This window comes from Zonotrichia leucophrys, chromosome 1 (genome assembly GCF_028769735.1).
Source record: "Zonotrichia leucophrys gambelii isolate GWCS_2022_RI chromosome 1, RI_Zleu_2.0, whole genome shotgun sequence".
NCBI classification, from domain to species: domain Eukaryota; kingdom Metazoa; phylum Chordata; class Aves; order Passeriformes; family Passerellidae; genus Zonotrichia; species Zonotrichia leucophrys.
In genome coordinates, this window is record NC_088169.1 from 38904299 (window position 1) to 38924223 (window position 19925).

The window sequence follows — 19925 nt, forward strand, 5'->3', positions numbered from 1 at the left end:
GATCAGTCCTTGGACTGCTCATTGGACAGCCTGAGTAAGGGCATGTGAGGGTTAAAAAATGAAGGAAGGACAGGCAGCTCAGGCCCAGCACCGGGGAGCTAAAGAAATCTGAAACATGGAGTTGAGAGCTGTCTTTAGGACATTATCACAGAGTAAAATTCATGGCCTTGTTGCAACTGCTCCGTGCTCTGGGCTGCTGGCAGAGCTGTCACTGCAGCACCACCAGACACAGGCAGAAGTTGCTGTGGAAATCCCAGGGACAAATTTACTACTTTTCAATGTCTGTAATCTTTCAGCTTCTAATAGCATTTAAGGTGTCGGTATAATAAATGTGCCGGAAACATAAGAGATTTAAAGAGGGTTTAATATTAATGCTGAGAAAATGCTGTAATTTTTTTTTCTAGAAGCATACCTGTTGGCTCTCCTGAGTACTAGTGAAAGACACCTCAGTCTTGATGGCTCTCACAACGCATTTTTACAGTAGCACGTGGATCTGGAGAATGAAATTGCTTTTGATTTCTGTTTAAAACATGCTATTTAAACTTGTATGTTCTATAAAGTAGTTTTCAGGACAAGCTTCAAATTGAAGGATTGAGTGGAAGTCCTGGTGTGAGAAAAATCCTCAGCTGATAGTTGAGGTTGCTAAGCAAGCTAGTTTAAATTTAGCTGTGCCCATATGGTGGCATGTTTGTAGTATAGGTAGGTTTCCTAACACAACCTAGGAGTGAATGAGCAGCTGTCTGGAGCTGGCCATAATTCTAGTCCAACCAGAATAGTCTGACAGGGCTGGAGTTGAGTTTTGGAGGGAAAGACTTGTCCAAAGGGCAGAGAGCATTGGTGTCTCCTCAGTGTGAAAGGTCTGAAGAGCACATGATAGATGTTTTGGGTGCATAAGTAAGCGTTCTCAGGGGTACTTAATTCAGTGGCCTGTCCCTCAGAATAAGCTATGTGTTTCTCACTACTCCATCTTGAAAGAGTTAAAGAACACTACACAGGGGAGATGTTCATATGTCGTTAGATGAATGTCACCTGTTACTTTATTGAGAGATGCCAAAAAAGGAGGTTTGGAATTTGCCTCATTTAGTATCTTCACACATAATTGGACATCTGTAAGAAATTAAGAGATAATGCCAGACTTGACAAGGAATGATGATGCTTTTAACTCTTTTAGCCAAGCAGACAGTGAAGAAAGAAGCCACAGTTATGGATGTGGTGGCTCAGGATCTTTGAAGACTATATTTTGGTTTGGGGTTTTTTTTTTAGTTTTGTACTACACATCCTGAGAGAAAATGCACATATGAAACTGCCATGGTTCTTCAGTCTGACTCACTACTCTGCAAAATGCCCTTGATAGCTGGATGGTTGAGGAAGTTCCTGGTGGGTTTGGGTCTTTGTGCTGATACACTTCTGTGATACAACCTGAAATTACAGACTGCACTGCATTTCCTGGTAGCTACAAGGTGGAGTTTGTATCTTCTGTTAAGTTCACAGCCTGAAGAGAATCTATTTCTTTACATTTTTAAAGAAGGACATATGTGACTGAAGGCAAATTCATTTCATTTGTATAAGCTTACAAATCTATTTTGTTATTGAAGTTAAGATTTGATTGGACAGCAGGGTAGAGGGTTATCTTATTCCTCTTGAATAGTCTATTATTGTGCATGCACAGCTGGAAAACAATACCTGAAGAAGAATACAGCTGGGAAACAATAAAGGAATGAGAGGACAGTAGGTAGGGAGTGAAAGAGAGGATGTGAGAAACCGTGGAAGGAGGGCTTGCAATCTGAACACGTTAAGAAAGTATGTGTGTTAGATTCATAGCCAGCTCTCCATGATGAGAGAGCTGCACTGGAGGCAAAGCAGGATGTAAAAAAAGCCAGATCACTAAATCACTGCAAAATTTCACTAGATAGGATAGGAGATTCCTTATAAAGCTCTTATTTTAATTTCATTTTCAGGTTATATATTTAAAAGCAATATGTTCTGGTCTGTGTTGTAATAAAATTTAGATTTAGAGTTTGAAAGACCTATCAGTGTTTTTGAGGTATTTTTGGGCATCATCAAAACATGAACCAACTTTGACCTCCTCCAAAACCTAGCAGGTATTTTTAATCTTGTGATATGTTATAGAATACTTTCATTTTCTGTAGGTGGCAGTGAGTGGCTGGGTAGTCTCTGCTCAGTGTGTCACCACTACAATATCAAAAGATTCAGAGCTGGAAGATTTACTCCTTACTAGTGAATAATCAAGTTGATCTGAACTGATTCTGCACATTTTCTCATAGATGCTATAAGTATACTTGTGATTATTAGCTAAATATCTGTACTAAACAGTGTTTCCAAAACAGGGTAATCTAAGAGTGGGATAAGCAGATTGATTTTGTTTGGGGTTGTTTTTTTTTTTTTTTTTTTTTTTTTACCTTCAGGAGCATTAGGTAGAATAAATGGAATTTGCCAGTTGTAGCCATGCCTTTTTGTTCTTGCTAGAATCGCTCTTGAAAAAAGACAAGTTCTAGAGAAGCAAAGTTGTTTGTGCTGAAGTCCCTCAAAGAGGTTTGAGCTGAGTGACTGCTTGTCAGTTTCCTGTGATTGTCCTGTATCATTAGTGTCAAATTCTGCTGATTTTCTTAAAGCCCAGATCCTGGGGTCATGTAACTTCATAATAGTTTGTTTTCTTTCTGCGTATTCCAAGTTTTCTTGGGTAGCAGAGATGAGGAGAAGGCAAAAAAGCCTTGAAGGTGTGGCCCAAGTTAACCTCAAACTCAAAAAATAAGCAGAGAATAGTTTCAGTGAAGAGGCATACCAATGATAGAAGAAATTATTCTCTTATTCAGAATTTGAAAAGATTCAGACTCTGTTCTTCAAGTGCAGGGGATTATTTTCTTGTCTCAGTTTGAAAATCAGTTTTTCAAGCTGCTACTCTTAGGATTTCTGAATGGTGTTTAATACCACAGATTACAAAGCCTTGCAATCTGCAGGCTGAATGGACTTTTCTCTTTCTCACAGGGAGATTTTGGAAAAAAATTATCTCAGGAAATGAGAGCAGCAGTGCATTGCTTTTCTTTCTGTCTCTCCATCTCACAAAGAAAACATGCAAGTGCTTGTGCAAATAGTAGAATAAAATATAGGAAATAGTCTGCTATTTTTAGCCTGGTTAAAGAGAATTCACAGGCAACAATTAGTTACACTGAAAAAAAAAGAAAGAACTTCATCTTTAATATGACTTGCTATTTCTGGTACAAATTACAAATAGTTCTCACTAATCCGCTTCTGGTAACTCATCACATTTCTTGGGTATGTAATTTCTTGATACATAAATAAATTTTAAAAGCAGAACACATTCTTATATACTTTTTTTTTAATGCTTCCTCCTTTTCACTTCTGTTGCTCTTAGTGGTTTTGGAGTTTATAAGTGAAAACAGCAACCCTTTGTGAAAGAGGAATGTAGTGCTATTTAAATTGTTAAAAATTTGCTAATGACACTGTATGTGTAATGATATTAAAAATTCTTTTGTAGCTCATCTGTAAGAATTAATGCCAGTGCATTCATGCTTTCCTAGACAAATAAATATTTTTCAAGTAAATAAGTTATTGTATTCATACTAACAGCACAATTGTCCACTTGTCTGATGGAACCTCTGTAATCTTGCTTTATACAGAAACAATAATGTTCTTAACTAATAACAAATATGGAAATATATTTATTTCTTTCTCACAATGGGATTATCCATTTCTCAATCAATATTCCTTTGGATTCCTGCATGTCCAGTAATATTCCTTCTTCATGAAGAGGACTGAAATGCAATTTGTACTTAACAGATCTCATTTTGCTGCAATTTCTTAGTAAAAAAATTTTGTCTTTGTAAAGAAATCTGTTCAGCCAGTGTTGGGGAATGACATGGTTTGACAATGAGGGTTTATGTTAAAGCCTAAGGATTAAATAATAATTTATAAATATATAAAGTGTTCTACTAAGTAAAATTCTTACTTTTCTACTTTTTAAAAGGCTGTAAGTCAGTTTAGTGATCCAAATTTTTTCACAGTAAATATTTTCCTGTCTGATATAAAGTAGAAATCTTTTTGTTTTGTACATTATTGAATACTAAATTAAGATGTAACTGTTTTATTAACACCTTTATTTTCTTTTAAATTCATTTTTAAAATTTGAAACAGATTTATTTATCTTTGGTTACTACTTAATACTTTTATTTGGTTAATCAGGAGTTTACATTTGAGCACTAAATCATTAGTACTAATGAAAAAGAATAATTCCTGTTTCTTTTGCCTTTCTGATTTATGTATTTAAACCTGCACAAATCTCAACTCATTCTACTCAACTCAGCAAACTGTCATGTGGAAATGACAACTTTTGATTATTGAAATTTTATAAAATGTAGTAATGCATCTGTGGTGGCAGTAAAAAAATGAGACTGCTGCATTAGGAGATATTTGAAATCTGCTGCACCTGAAATCAGGAAAGCTTTTAAGTTCTTCAGCTGTTGAAGAAAATGGAATCTTTGCTCTGCAGTGTGTCGCTGACACATCTTATGAGAAAAAATCTTACAGGGGTGGCTGAGGGAGCAGGGAGCAGCAGTTTGTTCAGACTGGAAGAAAGGAGGCTCAGGGGGCTCCTTATCTCTCTCCAACTGCCTGAAAGGAGTGTGATGCCATGTGGGGATCAGCCACTTCTCCCAGGTAATGAGTGGCAGGACAAGAGGAAATGGCCTCAAGTTGTACCAGGGAAGGTTTAGGTTGGATATTAGAAAAAAATTTTTTCACTGGAAGGGAGAAAGCATTGAAACAGGCTGCCCCAAGAGTCATCATCCCTGGAAGTATATAAAAGTATAAAAGTATATAAAAGACGTATAGACTTGGCACTAAGGAACATGGTGGTGGACGTAGCAGTGCTGGGTTAACAGTAGGACTTAACATCTTAAAGGTCTTTCCAAATGAAATGAGTCTATGTTTCTATATTTTACAATTTCTAATTTTTACTTCCGACTAGGAAAAAAAATCTTCTTTGTCCCAGTTCATTGGCAGTGCATCCTCTGTTTTTCTCCAATTTTAAGACTAGTTGATAAACTAAACTTTCTTGCACGTTATGTGAATGGATTATTTCAATATTTTGAGCCATTGGCAAGAACAGTTAAAGACCCCTGCCACTTGATGTTATTGAAGCTTCCTGAAATGGAATGTCGAGTAGAATTCAATACTTTGCATTAAAATTATCCTGTTATCCTCTCTCCATTAACAATTACCCTGATGGCTTTGAATACTTGTAAAATAGACTGTTTGGGCACTTTGAAAATTATTTCTAAGTCAGTTGGTGAAAGTTCATTGCTTAGTAATGCAGCATGCCAGGAGATAAGTACTACAGCTTGTGAAAATAAATGCAATATTGAAACATTGACTTCTAAAACCAGAAATTATTTAGGAAGGGGAGTATCAAATTCATTCTTTGGTGAGTTAGGTGCTATATGAAATAAATTCAGTTACACATGTAAAGGTCATCTATGTCCATCCTATTGTGCTTTCAACATTCAGTGTCATCTTTAGAGAAATCTCATTCTTAAATCCCATTTACTTACTGATTCCAGGGGCAGTGCATTAGTCAAATTTTATACATAGGTTAAATGGTAATAGAAGCTATCATGTTATAGTGCTTTGATATTTTTTGAGTGTGAGCAAAATTATATTTAGTGTTTGGCAAAGGCTTTTCATGGAAAGGTAGAGATTATTGCAAATTGAAGACACAAATTACCTATTTCTGGGATAATTACTTGATGCTTTTTTCTTTTCAAGAGAAACATTAAGCAGTATTTTTTATAATGTTAATGTTTTGCTGTTGCAATTTAGAATCAAGAATGTACCAGATAGAGCTAAGATGGTCAGGTACAGGAACAGCTCCAAAACATGGTACTAGAATATTATTTTATCTACATTAATAAGGTTCAGTAAGACATATTGGGTATTTTATAGGTTTATGTAAAATGAAAAGAACAAATAAAAACTGTAATAGCAAGATTTCTCTAACATGGAATTTAGACAGTAGAAATTTTAGTGTTTCAATGTAAATTGAGAAAGTGAATATAGTTGCTGAGATGGGGCTTTTTCATTAGTGGAAGATCATGCTTTTTAGTTAAATATATTAAGCTGTGACTGGTGCTTTCTAAGTAAGCTTGACAGTAGAGACCAGCTTCTTCTCAGTATTCCTGTGTATAACATAAACTGATATCATTTAGATATTAAGGAATTTGAGATCTTTGAATTTTAGTGTGTTTTAGTGAATTAGTTTAGTTTTGAATTTTAGTGAATTTTAGTAGAAGAAATAGAGGTAAGAAGTGGAAGGCTGTTTTTAGGTGGAAATTTTCAAAAAAATTCATATGTTGCAAGATCAGAACCATCAGATTTATACAGTATAGTCCAGTAGGAAGAGAAATGTAAATTATTTCATGAATTTACTAAAATTCAGCTAGCATGCTTGTGTAAAATATTGATTTTGGAACAAAGTGTTTTCTGAACAATCTAATCTTCTTCCCTATCCAAAAAATGTCCTTCGAAATAATATGTCTGGTAAAGAGGCTGTTAATTGTTACGCTGTAAACAAATCAATTGAATCCAATCAACTTGTAAATCTGAACAGATATAAATTATCCCAGCTAGCAGCCAAGTTCCTGTAATTCTGTTGATGATCAAATTTGTTCTAGTAAAGCCATATAGCAAGAAACAAGGCTTATGTAGTTTGAAATGCATTGTGAGGCCCGGAGACAAAATGTCAGCACCCACAAATGGAAAGGGAGCACATTTTGCTGCTAACATAAAAACATTTGCAACACAAAGACAAGGATGCCAGCACAAAGGGGGCTTTTAAGAAAAGCAACCATTTTACAGAACTCCAGCCTGCTTTCATAGTTTACCAGGAAATTTCATAAACGCTGTGGAAGTGCCAACGACAATGGCAGCCCAGGAGCGTGGGAGGACTCTCTGTCTCCTAACCGCGCTCTCAAAGCGGGGTTCTGCAGGAGATGAGCTTGTGATGTGAGGCATAAACGGACAAAAAGTAGAGTTAAAAATAAACACCAAAGTTGAGTGCCCTGTAATCATCATAAGAACGGAAAAATAAGTGAGCAAAGAGAAAGCCACCTCGTTTCAGAACAAGTACTATTATTACTTATGGGAACAGGGAATAATGGAAGCTATTGCTTTTCTGAGTTCACATTATGTGCTTTTCCCTTTTGCCCTGAATAGAGCAAAACTTTCTTTCAAAAATATTTTTCTCTTGGGTTTTTAATTAAAGTTTAGTTTTCTAATGCATATTGTGAGATATTGAAAAAATATTATTAAAATGAGAGAGCACTAGCATATAAAATAAATGTTCAAATTTTATTATTTCTGTTAACAATGAGAGAAAGTAAAAGAAGGAATCAGAAACTTGGAAATGTTAAGACATCAGATGATAGGACAGTCTAATAAAGAAGTTAAGAGTATATAAAGCTTTTGAATGCAAGAGCTGTATCACTGGAACAGCTGAAGACTTTAATAATGAGGGATGGTTTTAGATGCCTATTTAGGATTTTATCACCTTTAAATGCAGTACAAAGTTCTGCATTTTGAATTCCCCATTGGCAATGTACTTGCTTCAGGAAGCTTGCTGTTGTGATTGTATAACATTTCAGAGGACCCTGCACATTTATGGGCTGGAATGACAATGCAAGGCTTGGCATAAACAAGGTGAAATGTGATGTGATCACTGTACCTGTTTGAGTACTGTTGCAACATAGCAGAAGCAGCACACTTGAGAAGAAGATGACTTTTGAAAACTGGCAAAAGTGTTACGGTGGGAACTGAAATACCTGAAATGAGAATCCAAAAAAGAAAATTTAAATTTTACGTGGAATTTTTTCTGTGCTTCCAGCGCTGAATTGGTTAGTGGAGTTTTTAAAATACTAAGCACTACAGAGATGTGTTTTAAGTTTGAAAAAGTATCCAGACATTAATCTAAAGCAACAGTAAGTATCTGTGCAGAAGTTGGTGAGGGGTGTCTTGATGTCTTGAACTGTGGTACAGTGGATGGGGTCTAACTTGCCTGCAGGGGGATAATTAATTATTGTACAAAGTAGAGACACTTCAGCAAGAGAGAGAGCAAGAATTCCAGTCCAACGCAGCCTACACACACACTACTGTTAGAGTACTCTTGTGTGAGAAGTCAAGAAAAGGGGCTTTTTGCTCTTCACAGCCCTTACAAAATAATAGGGAGGTGTGCCTGGAGTGGATGAGACTCTCTGGACTTTGGATGGATATGTTACATCTCAGGAACAAAAGGAATTTTGTGGTTGCAGGATTTGAGGGGGTAGACTTTTTAAAAAAATCTGAATGCAGATTATAATGGGGGCTTATTGTATTTCAATAAAGTTTAATAGATGAGGGAGAAGATTCCTGACAAATGCTGACCATGGCAGCATCAGTGAGCAAGACATGACAGCCAAGTCATGGTGACTATCAGAGTACCATAACCTTAAATAAAAAATGCTCTGGGGTTGTTTGTTTTTATTTTTTTTTTCCTGGCATGAGTGGCACTTTATATGAGTGGTACTTTAAGTACTAAAATATCCACAGGTGAAAACTGCTGGACGAAAGTGCAAAGAGTAAGGACGAGTAAAACATGAAGTACCTGGAGCTGTTATCATGGGTTTGATGCTCTGCTATCTGAGCAAAATGTACCTCTAAATACTGACATTTACCTGGCTCACTGAGCGACTCATTTTGTGGCAGACTGGTGGCTGACTGGATAGTGCAGTTTATTCTCCATAAGAATGTGAGTTGATGTGAGACTATCCCCCCCATTAAGCATTTGCTTGTCAGCAGACTTTTATTTAGTACCTTTGCACAGAAGAGAGAGGAAATAAATAATGACAGTTAAAAAAAAAAAAAAAAAGCTTTTCTCTGGTAAAAACTAAATCTTAAAACTCCAGTGGATGCAAAGGGACTAATTTTTAAAATATACAATAGGCATATTCACCACTGTTCTTTCAGTGTTTTAAATTCAACTATATGTTAACACTCATATTTAATAAGTTTTTTCCCTAGTTTATTTTAAATCTGTAAAGTTTCTAAATACATCTGTCCTGGCAGTGTGTTGAAGTGGGGAAGTACATGTGAAAGCCATTCTCTCTGTGAACAGAAAATATTCACAATTCAAAACATTAAGTGTCATAATTTTGCTAGAGCAAGAGCTGCGCTCAGCCTGTCATGAGTTAATGCAAAGCCGTTTTTGTAGCCACTATTTGAGAGAGAAGACATCTTAATTAAACTCTGCCTTTGTTGAGAACATCAGAAAAGCTACTGACAGAGTGTTCATGCTAGCTGCAATCATGCATCCTGCCATCACCACTGACAAGGAAAAAAAGCAAGAAAAGTGGGCTGCAAGTGGCTGCTGTCACACAGATTGCTGTGAAAGAGAGGCTTAAGGAGCTGTTGCTTTGTCCATTTGGTACAGCTTTGAATTTTAAGAGATAACCTCTAAGTCAGAATAATTTTCCCCAATGTATGGCATTGCTGACATGTCATGCTGAACTATTCAACCTCAGAAATCAAGGTGCAAAAAAAGATAGATGAAAATCATTAGGAGATGTTGAACTGTTCCATAATTTTGGATGCACGGTGAAGTTTGCTTATTTTTAGTTTCGTTTGCCCTGAAATCAAGGTGTTTGAAATTAAATATAAATTATATTGTTCACAAAATAACCTCACTGTGGCAGCTAGGACCCAAAGAGAACTAGTAACAAAATTTCTATGATAAAATCATGAGAACTAGGAGCTCTTTGCTGAGGTTGTCAGCTCTCATCCTGTTTCTGGTTGTTTTTATCTTTTTTTTTGCTGTATTTTCTTGCCATTTTCTTTCTCTTACACGTGGGAAGATAAAAGCAAGTGTGGGGGTTAAAGGGTAAGGATGAATGCTAGTTTGTCTGTCTTTGTCACTCTGGTGAGAGTTATATAAAGGTGGCACACCCAGTACACCTGCGGGCAGGTACCAGTCTTCTGCTGTTGGTTTTGTGCATTGTTGCTCACTCCTACTGTCTAGAAGACAGCAAAAAAAATTTAAAGTGTGGTCAACAAGGATTTGAGAAACTCATTTGCAAATCATCTGAAGCTGACTGTTCCTTTAATATTATTAAGAGACAAAGGATAGATGAAATGCCAGAGAAATACAGGGACTAGCAGATTTCTCTTCTCTGCTTGCTGCTCAGATGTCTCAAAAAGGATGTGAAAGGATAATTTATCTTTCTGCAAGGAGAAGAGATAAACTTCTTGCCTGGCAGGATTGTCTGTTTCATCTTGGAGATATTTACCTTGAAGCTGTATGGAGTAGTCTTTGTGACTATTGCTTATTATGACTTGCCTCAAGATTGATGTGTCATTTCACTTTCATTCAGATATAATTTTGGATAGCTGGTAAAGCAGGGTTAATTTTAAATAATGCTTTTGATGAAAACAGATTAATAATTATTAGAAGTTATATTTAATTTTTCAATTTAGAAAAATGAATAGAATAAGTATATAAAAAAAAAACAACTTTGAAACTGACTTGTAAGTTTGGCATTTTTCCCTTGAAGCAATAGATGTAACCAGCTGGTGACAGTGAGTTGACTGTACTTTGCCTTCCTATGAAACTTTTTTGCACTAGAAAATGTTGATAAAAAATCATTTATTCATGACTCCTTGGGTATAGAAAGTGCTTTTCAAAATGGTTATAATTTTCCTGTTAATAATTTTTAAAGATCTAGTTTTAAAATATTTTATTATACTTTTATTTAGTCTTTAAAGATGCCTTTTTAATGAGTGTTAAGCAAGCATGTTTAAAACTGTCAATTTGAAGTATACATTGAAAGCATACATTAACAGGAGTAGTGCCTGTGTAAAATGAACTCAATTTTCAATTTGAAATTATGAAAATACTTTTGAATCACCTGATGAAATTGATGGAGATAATACATTCAAATGAATTACAGTTTGACATGTTTAAATTTTTTAAATATTTGTTTCTGAGTATTCATAGATAAAGACAAACTTTTGATAATGTAAATTTAACAAAAAGCATAATTTCTAGTTTAAATAAATTTTAAAAATTTAAGTTGCAATATGCTTATATTTTGATCTTTGATTGTCCATATTATTTATTTTCATGCCTCAGAAGTCTTGGAGTGTTACTATTTATAGTAACAGTTTTTTATTATATTTACAGTTTAACTTATATTTTTAATTCAGATGGTCTTATTGTTTAATATGACTTTGTAATTTGGATGTTAAATAAAAACATTTCCAGGATAATTCCATAGAACTGAGCCTCTACAGAAATTTCAGTACATACCATTTAGAGGCAGTTTTGTTTATCACTGTTTGTTTTCACGTCCCCTTAGGATACTCTAAGTAACCCAGCATGATTAATTGTGAGAGCAATTATACACAAATTTTGTATTCTGCCCACAGGCATGCACGAAAATACTTTCTGTCTTCCTTTGAAGTTCACATGTTTATTTTATTATATATCTGTATCAAAGTATTTATGAATTTAATTCATTATTGCAAAGCATGATATGATATAGATATTTTAATGTCAATGTTCTCACAAATTTATGTACTGGCCGTCTGGAACTTGGCCTAATAGTTAATGTTTAACTATATTAATCACCTAGAGGTAGTTCTGTTGAATTTTTTAAAGATGTGATGCCTTCTTTCTCTGAAATAATTTTCTAACAGCTCAGTTTGTGGTTTGGTAAGGCAGCATCTGTGCTGTGAATCAAAGTTTGTGGCTCGGCACTCCCTGCCCAATTCTTGGCAGCTTTCATAAATGCAGGGTATTAAATGGAGAACCTTCATTGTTCCCAGCTACCTGGATTTCCCCTAGCTTTATCTTACTGAGAGCTTCTTCAGCTTTTTCTTTCTGCTGAGCAAAGGTTATATCTTGCCCTGTTTGTGAGTGTTTTCCGTGGGGGGTGGGAGAGGGCAGGTGAGTTGGATCTGCTTTTAGCTTGGTTAAAATATTCTGGGAACTTCAGATGGTACTGTTAAAAATTGCACCTGATAAGTTTACCACTTTCGATAGGACAGGTAACAGACCTTTTCCTCCCAGTTTCCTTAAAACTTAGGTGCAGTACAGTGAGTTGCTAACATATATGAAACCAGTAGGGTTTTTCAAATGTTTTGTTAGTTTCTATAAAACTTGTTGCTGAAGTCTACAATTTTTTGCAGGGCTTAATATGGTTTAAGCTTTTGTCTGTGGGTATTTCGGATGTTCTTTTTTTCTCTGTTTTACCTGTATTAATTATAATGAAGGATGTTGGAGGTAGAGAACAGGACATAGAACTGACCTAACAACACTCTGCAGAGAGATTTTTCTCCATCTCCATCAACACACATCCTGTGGTAGTACTTACTTTTAAGACAGCATTGCTGCTTCACCAAACATCCTCCTACAGTGAGAGAAGTAGGGATAACTCTTGGAAAAAGTTTTGAGGCTAGTGACAAAATATGTTTGTCTTTCAGATCCCCAGCTCAAGGGTATAGTGACCAGGTTATATTGCAGGCAAGGCTACTACTTGCAAATGCACCCCGATGGAAGTCTCGATGGAACCAAGGATGACAGCAGTAATTCTAGTAAGTGACTGCCCCAGGGGAATGTCTTAATCGCACCCGCAGACCGCACCGCTCGAATGTGTTTGCACAGGCACCGTGGGAATGCCTGCCTGCCTGCCTGCCTGCCTTTGGAGGGTTTCTGAATGTGTGGGGTCCCAGGGAGGAGGGTTCTGTCCCTTCGAAGCCTGGTGACCACCAGCATGGCTCGTGCAGGACATTGGCCTAAATATGTTGCCTCTGGAAGGGGAAGGCGTTGAGAGCTCACGGACCTTAGGAGGGAGATATTTAGGCCAATGAATGTCTTCTGGGAATTTTATAAAAGTGGTAAAATTGTATTAAAATAATTTTTACTAAGAACTGCTCATCTAACAAAAATTTCTTGTCTTCCAATAAATAACAAAGAAACAACAAGATGTGGAAACTAAATTTCCCAGAAAAATCCAAATTTACAAGCAAATCAAAGACCTTCATAAAACACATGCTAAATTAACTTGCTGAAGGTACTAAAAAATTTGGGGCAAAAAATCCTTTGCCAGCCAGAATTCCAATGCTGTTAAGAGATTTTTGCCACTGTAGAGATGGCAAAAGTGGCAGTTTTTAAAAATATTCCAAACAAAAGAGGTCTTGAAAGGCTGTGTGGGTTGCTGCTTTGGTATGCTTTTCCTGTGATACTGCTACGTATTTTTGTTCAATGAGCATATATATGTTTGATAACTTCAGCTGCAAATGGTAATTAAACAAACCTACTCTTACTCTAGAAACAGTTGATTCGTGTTTTGTTTATTTTAATTTTAAAAATTTTAATCATGACATATTTAAGTAACATTTCTGTGTCATCCCAAATTTTATTTTAAGCACTTTTAACACACAATTATGCATTTAATACACTTATTATGCATATATAAATAACCCCTTAGTTTCCTTAAAAATGTTGAAATTAGGCTGCAGAAATTAAAGTATTTGAGATTTCTGCCTTATATTGGCAAGGTTCCTATTTTAGTTGTCATTTTTAACACCTTTCATCAGCAGATAGCATGATCACCTTTTATTGTTTGGTTTGGAGTTTTTTTAATGAAAAAAGTTGTTGAATATATTTTTATGTGTACCTCTCTGCTTATTTTTCAAGTGTTTTTGTTCCCCTTCCATGTCCTCCCCATCCCACCCCCATCCTTGTTTCTTTTCTTCCTTCTGTGTCCATCTCTCATGCCCACTTCAGTACTGGAGTACACACTAAGAGCTTAAAAAAGACAAGATTATTCTCACTTTTTATCGAAGCTTTGCCTAGATGAGGTCTGAGAACTCTCTTAGGGTATAAGTGCAGATCTCCATCCCTCTGCCCCTCTCTCTTAGTCTCAGCCTCAGCTGAGACTAATGTGTAGGACTGAAACAACTTTGTAATGTTTTATTGTTATTTCTGAGAGGTTTTTTTAGCTCTTAAATCTCTACGGATGTGGAGTCTTTTCAAAGATAGATCACAGTGGCCTTACTTTTCTCTTTTTGATGTTGTCATCTTTACAAATTGTCCTCTTTTTTTTTTTTTTTTTTTTTTTACTCTTTCCCCCCTTTTGTGCATTTCTGATTTTCCAACTCTCTGCCCATCTACCTTATTCTTCTTTTTCCAAAATGCAGAATAAATGTTCTACATTATGAATATTCTGAAATATTGTACTTTGTTGAACTTCTCCAAACTCAACCAAACACCATATAGAAGTATTGTGTATTTTGGATAAATATTGTTAGTTATTTTGTTTTACTCCAAAATTATTTTTTTGCTAAACATTTGTGGCATTTTTTTTCCCACAAAGTCATTTTTTTCTGTCTTTAACTGGTGGGATTAATTTTTTCTGACTACTCAAATTTTCCTATATTTTTCATAAAGACAATTTAGAACAGAAGAACGTAAAATTAATGTGCTTGTCAGGAAGGCCTACAGTCTAAATCTGAAATTTTGTTGGTATATATGTATCAACCCTATATTAAGAGCTGAAAAGTTTTACCCATTTGGTATATTCATAATTGTATGAATATATGTTTGTTTGCTTTGTGCTGCCAGTCTTAGTTTTTTTCCCTTTCCAATTTGCTGCCTTTCATTTCCTGTTGAACATTATTTTCCTACTGCTTTTATTTTAATGCAGCATATGATTGTTTTCCTTCTCTTTCACTTGAAAACAATAATTTTCTCATGGATAGAATTTCTAGTGTTTTGATATTTTATTTTTTGAGCTCCTTAGCTTGATAATTTCTGTCTGAGGCTTACAAGCGAATAACTTTTGGCAGCTGCCCAGGGGAGAAGATCCTGCTTCTGACTGTGTTGCTTGCAGGCTGCCCATTAAATGTGCCCACAGGGTGAAGGGATGGACACGTATCATCTGTCTGTAGGAGTGATAGAATACTTACCTGGATAGTGAGGATGACTTCCATTCAAAGGGTGTTTCATAAAAAGAAGGAAATAAAGACTGCCAAAGGGTGTGCATCTCTGCCAGCCTTCCACCTGCCTTCTGACTCTTCACTGTCCCTGAAGAGAGCCCACTGAGTAACTGGGTGTCAGAGAAGCCAGCGGGAGCGAGGAGGGAGGGAGAGAAAAAAGTTGCAGTTTCTTTTTTGTCTTCAGCAAGGAAACTGTTTGAAGCTTAGTCATGCTGCTACTTTTTGTGCTGTTGCCATGTATTCTATGTCAAGCAATTAGAGAAGTACTTGGAGTTAAAATTCCCTCAGTGCCTATATAATTTTGTACTCATTTTACATGTATGTCAGTAAACATAACTTTACACCCTTTTGTAGTCACAGTGTTATAGAAAGGTAACTCAAACTAAGATTAAAATTTGCTTCTATCTGAAGTCAAAATGAGTTGTACCAGCTGCTTTAATCAGCTGCTCATTGTCCCAGTTTGAGTAAAGGCCAGAGACTGCAGAGAGAGGTGACAAGATTTTTAGTGTATCACTGTGTGCAAAAACTTGCATGAAAATGGAAGGAAGACTTGATGTGCAATTGCATGAATGTACTTTTGCCGCTCATGTTGATGGCCATGACATTAGAACTCAACGTAAACAAACAGGTTTCAGTTCATTGTTGTAACTTCTTTTTATAACTTTTCCAAGATAAAGATGTTTCATCAAACAATGGTAATTAATGCACCTATTGGTTAATGGTGCTGAGTTTCCTCAAATCACTTCCCTAAATTAAGGTTGTTAGCCAAACAATCTTGTGTGCACAGTTTGTGCACTGTCTGTATTTAATTTTTTTTTGCCCCAGTCTCAGTGATATCTTGTTTTAGCTGTTTGGTTTTGTTTTTTTTTTTTTTTTTTTAATTGAATTTCTCTAATACCTTTCAGTTTCTGGTTTGCTTATGTGTCTTGCTTGTAGCAAAAGGAGGAGTGGCTGTGGTTAAAGCTGTAGCTTTGGTTACTGAGGTTCTACTCAGTGTAGCTGTCACACTCACTCTCATGTTCCTGGACTTTACAGGTGCAAATGCAGCTTACTTCACTGGCCTCATCATTATTAATTAGGAAAAACAAGGTCCTGCACAGAAATCATAAAGAGATGGAAACGATTTCCATATGTGCTTGTAGTAACAAGCGTTACATTCTCATCCTGTCCTCCCCACCTAAACCAGATCAGTTTTAGGCTTTTGTCTATCTTCAAAGTTTTGTCTCACGAATGAAGGGTAGGTTTAGCAGGAAGACTAATGAATTTGAGAAACAGACAGTTACAACTTTTTAATTTCTGAGGTTGAAACCCTGAATCTTTCAGGTCTATAGCTTTTTTAAATACACCTAGAGTGTATCTCAGCCAATGACCACTGGAAAAATGCAACGCAAATGAGGATACTTTCCTTTATAGTTGAAAGACCTGATTGTAACACTCAAATGTTGCATTTTGTACCCCTTATGAAATTACAATTGTTTTATAACATTTTTATAATATTCTCTGATTAAAACAACATTATTACCTATTGGTAGTCGTATTTAATATACTGATAAATGAAAAAGTGAATATTACCCAAGAACATCTTACTTGGTTGTGCTGTGCACATCTTTTATTATGCTGCAATATGCTTTAGTTCCTTTGTGGTGCTTGGTACCTGGTAGAGTTGCTCTTCAAGGAATCCTGCAACCATTTAACATTCCTTTATTTTCATCTTTTAATGCATACTTCTATTTATATCTTCCAAATTGAATGTGGAAGCATTAACTTTTTAATGTCTTTACAGAATACCTACCACTATCACATTTTGGTTTGAAGGTACTCATAAAATAACCTTTACAGCACCCTTGTAAGGTAAAGGAGATAATTAGATAGAAATAAAGCACATAAAGATTAGGAAAAAAACCACCTGCAGTGCTGTTAAATTTGGATTAATGAATGTTAATTTTGGATTACTGCACAGAAATATCTGCAGCCTGATGCTTGCAGTGCTTTTTACTGAAGTTTGTCTTCAAAGAATTATGCAGGCATATACTCATCACTTCTGGGAGTTAGGTAAGCCTGTTTCTCCCACTGGGATAATCCCAGTGTGACAGGTAAATGTTCAGTCATACTCAAAAAAAAAAAGTTTTAATTAGGTCTTTGTAAGACTGGGCAGCTAGAATTGGTTTGCTCCATAAGAAATGGATGGACAAATCTCTAAGCACCAAACTCCTTGCAGTCATTGCCAATCTAAAAGATGTTTTGATGAAGTTGTCATTTTTGCCTGTGGGCCTGCAGGTGAAAATAAATTGAAGAAGTAGTTGCCTTGATCTGATTGGAGATTTGGTACTGTGGAAAGTTTTGTTAACTGCCACAAGGGCAGTGTGCATGCAGAAGAGGCTGCAAGTTCAGAACTCTTAAACAGTCAGTCTGTAGCAAGATTCCTGAGAAAAACAGTGATCTGTAATAGCAATTTTCTTGCAGCTACAAGTAAATTGTACCTAAATAGACTTCCACAAGTATATGGAAATATCTGATTTCAGGCATTTCAAATTTCAAGTTAATGGACTATGTTGGTATAACATAAAAGAAGGAAAGAATTATATGGTGGTTTTGTGTTTTGCTCAAGAAAGGAGAGATTGCTTATTAAAAAAGTGGACTCAAACTTTTGCTAAAACTTTTTGAGGATTAGAATCCAACTCAGATTTGGAGTTCCTGCAAGTCTTCTCCATGAAACCTAAACAAATAGTCATTTTTCATGGCAGTTGTTCCTGCTAACTGTCCCCATCCCCATTTTCTGATATTTTGTGGTGGGAATAGGCTTGCAGGCTTAGGAAAAGGCAGAGAACCCAAATGCTTCATAGCTGTGGTTTAGATAGAGCACAAAGCAAAGCTAAGGGAGTGTGCACTCTTAGCACTGACAAGGAGAAAGGGTTTTACTTGCACCATTTCTGCCAGTCAGAAATTCCCTTGTCTTCCCTGATGCTCTCACATCCTACTTACATGTGGAATTGCCAGGCTTTCTACCAAAGCATGCAGCATGGGAACACTGAGCACCAGGCACTGCTGTATTTCCTGGGCTGTTGGGGGCTGTTCCCCCTCTCAGCCCATCTATAGACCCACTGAGCTGGTTTTAGGCACATAAAGATGTTCAGGGACCTCACTCCCCAGGTTTTGGTTTCAGATCATTTTCTTAAAGAGAGAAGGAAGCAGGGGATATGGCTCATTTTAGCAACCCCCTCAGATAAGAGCACATGTTTGGCTGTGCAAAACTGGAATGCCAGCAGACTGTAGAGGGCTTTCTGCTTTTCTCAGAGCAGGTTTTTACTAGAGTGAGGTGTGCCACAGGTGAATCCTAGGAATGTTTGAAATGTGTAATTGAATGCAAAAGTCTTGCTCAGTGAAGAGCACTGCCCAGTCAGGCTCTGGAGGAAATTGAATTACTTTTGGCCTGCTTCAAAGTGCATTAAAACCACATGCTGTGCCTTCCTGGTGCATGTTTTGCTGTCCCCAGTATGAAACACATTGCTGAACATTTGTCAATCAATAGCTGAATGTAGACTTGGCCTCCCTAGTTTTCCTCAAGTCTGGAGGATTTTGTGAAGCTTATTGAATATTCTGACTGTGCAGAATTGCAGCATTTCAGGTCACACTCTAAAATTTTAAGGGTTTAGACTAATTACAGGATCTCTGAAAATCTCCAAATAAAATATGGTGGCAGTAAAAGATGCATTCCATGCCTTCCGCAGTGCTTTCTGAATTCATCAGCAACTATAAGCCACTTCAGTAACTTTATAGGCTGCACAAAACACTGCTGTGTTACAGGCCTGTAATGCTTGTTCAGTGGTGGTTGGATTTTTTTTTCTAGCTTTGGTGCTTTATTTTTATTTGTAATATGGTATATAATATTTACATTTCAGAATTTTTGACTGAACCACTATGACCGAATTATTTTTCATTAACTGACTTCTCATGGCTGACTTGTCTTTTGTGTTCACCTCTTTTCTTTATATAAGTATTGTTTGTTTTTCCTTCCTTGTGTCCCTTCAATTGTTTCTTCAGTCCCTTTAGCATGGTTCGCTCCTGCAATTTCTTTTTTCTAGGAAAAAATCCAAACTCAATTGCCATCTGATACTTTGTTTTGCTGTGACATACTCTCCCTCCACAACACACAACAGTGATTTTTCTGGTTTTGACATTGTTTCATTTGAGGATAATGAAATGGATGGACAATGAGGAGTTTATAACTAATTTTTTGACTTCCAAATTACATTGAACTAAAAGCCCTTAAGCCATGCAGTCTTTAGCCTATATACTCTAGGGATATCTTTTCTGCGAGTGCCATATTTCATTGTTTTACATTTATTAAAGAGGGAACCTTATCTGTACCAAATATTTTTTTTTTTTTTGTGAAGAGCACTGTAATATCCTATCATAATGGAGAATTTTGGAAATAACAGAAATTAAAATTTATTTGTGCAAATTCTTGTCATCTCTTTTATTTTCTTTGTAAACCTGCCAAATTTTTTCAGTTCTTCTAGAGCTCATTTCAATATATTTTTCTTTCTACCGCTCTAGGAAGAACTCTGCTACAATGCCTAGCTTTAAATTGGCTTTGTGTATTCCTAAAATTATCTGATGTTACACATTATTTTTTTGCATGACAATGCCGAAGGAAAGGTGTCTCTTTTTTTATACATGTCTATATTTCTGGTAGTCTACCTATGCTTTTTTTTTCTCAATTGTAAAGACTTGGTCATATTCATCATAAACAAACTGGATGGATTTTTGTTCTTTGACCAAGCAGGAATTTTCACACCTTGAGAAATGTATTTATCCACTGCAATTACATGATCTTTTTTTCTCTGGTTTGGGCTTTAGCTATC

The 19925-nt window shown here is 36.0% G+C and overlaps 1 protein-coding gene across 5 annotated transcripts in view; it reads left to right on the forward strand.

Annotated features, from left to right (window-relative positions):
- Nucleotides 1-19925, forward strand: part of FGF14 (fibroblast growth factor 14) — a 378427-nt gene that overhangs the window by 272320 nt on the left and 86182 nt on the right. For all 5 annotated transcript variants that reach the window (XM_064712068.1, XM_064712086.1, XM_064712077.1 and 2 more), the window contains one exon: nt 12544-12654. In XM_064712068.1, the coding sequence (XP_064568138.1) occupies nt 12544-12654 (111 nt within the window). The remainder of the gene's footprint in view (nt 1-12543; nt 12655-19925) is intronic.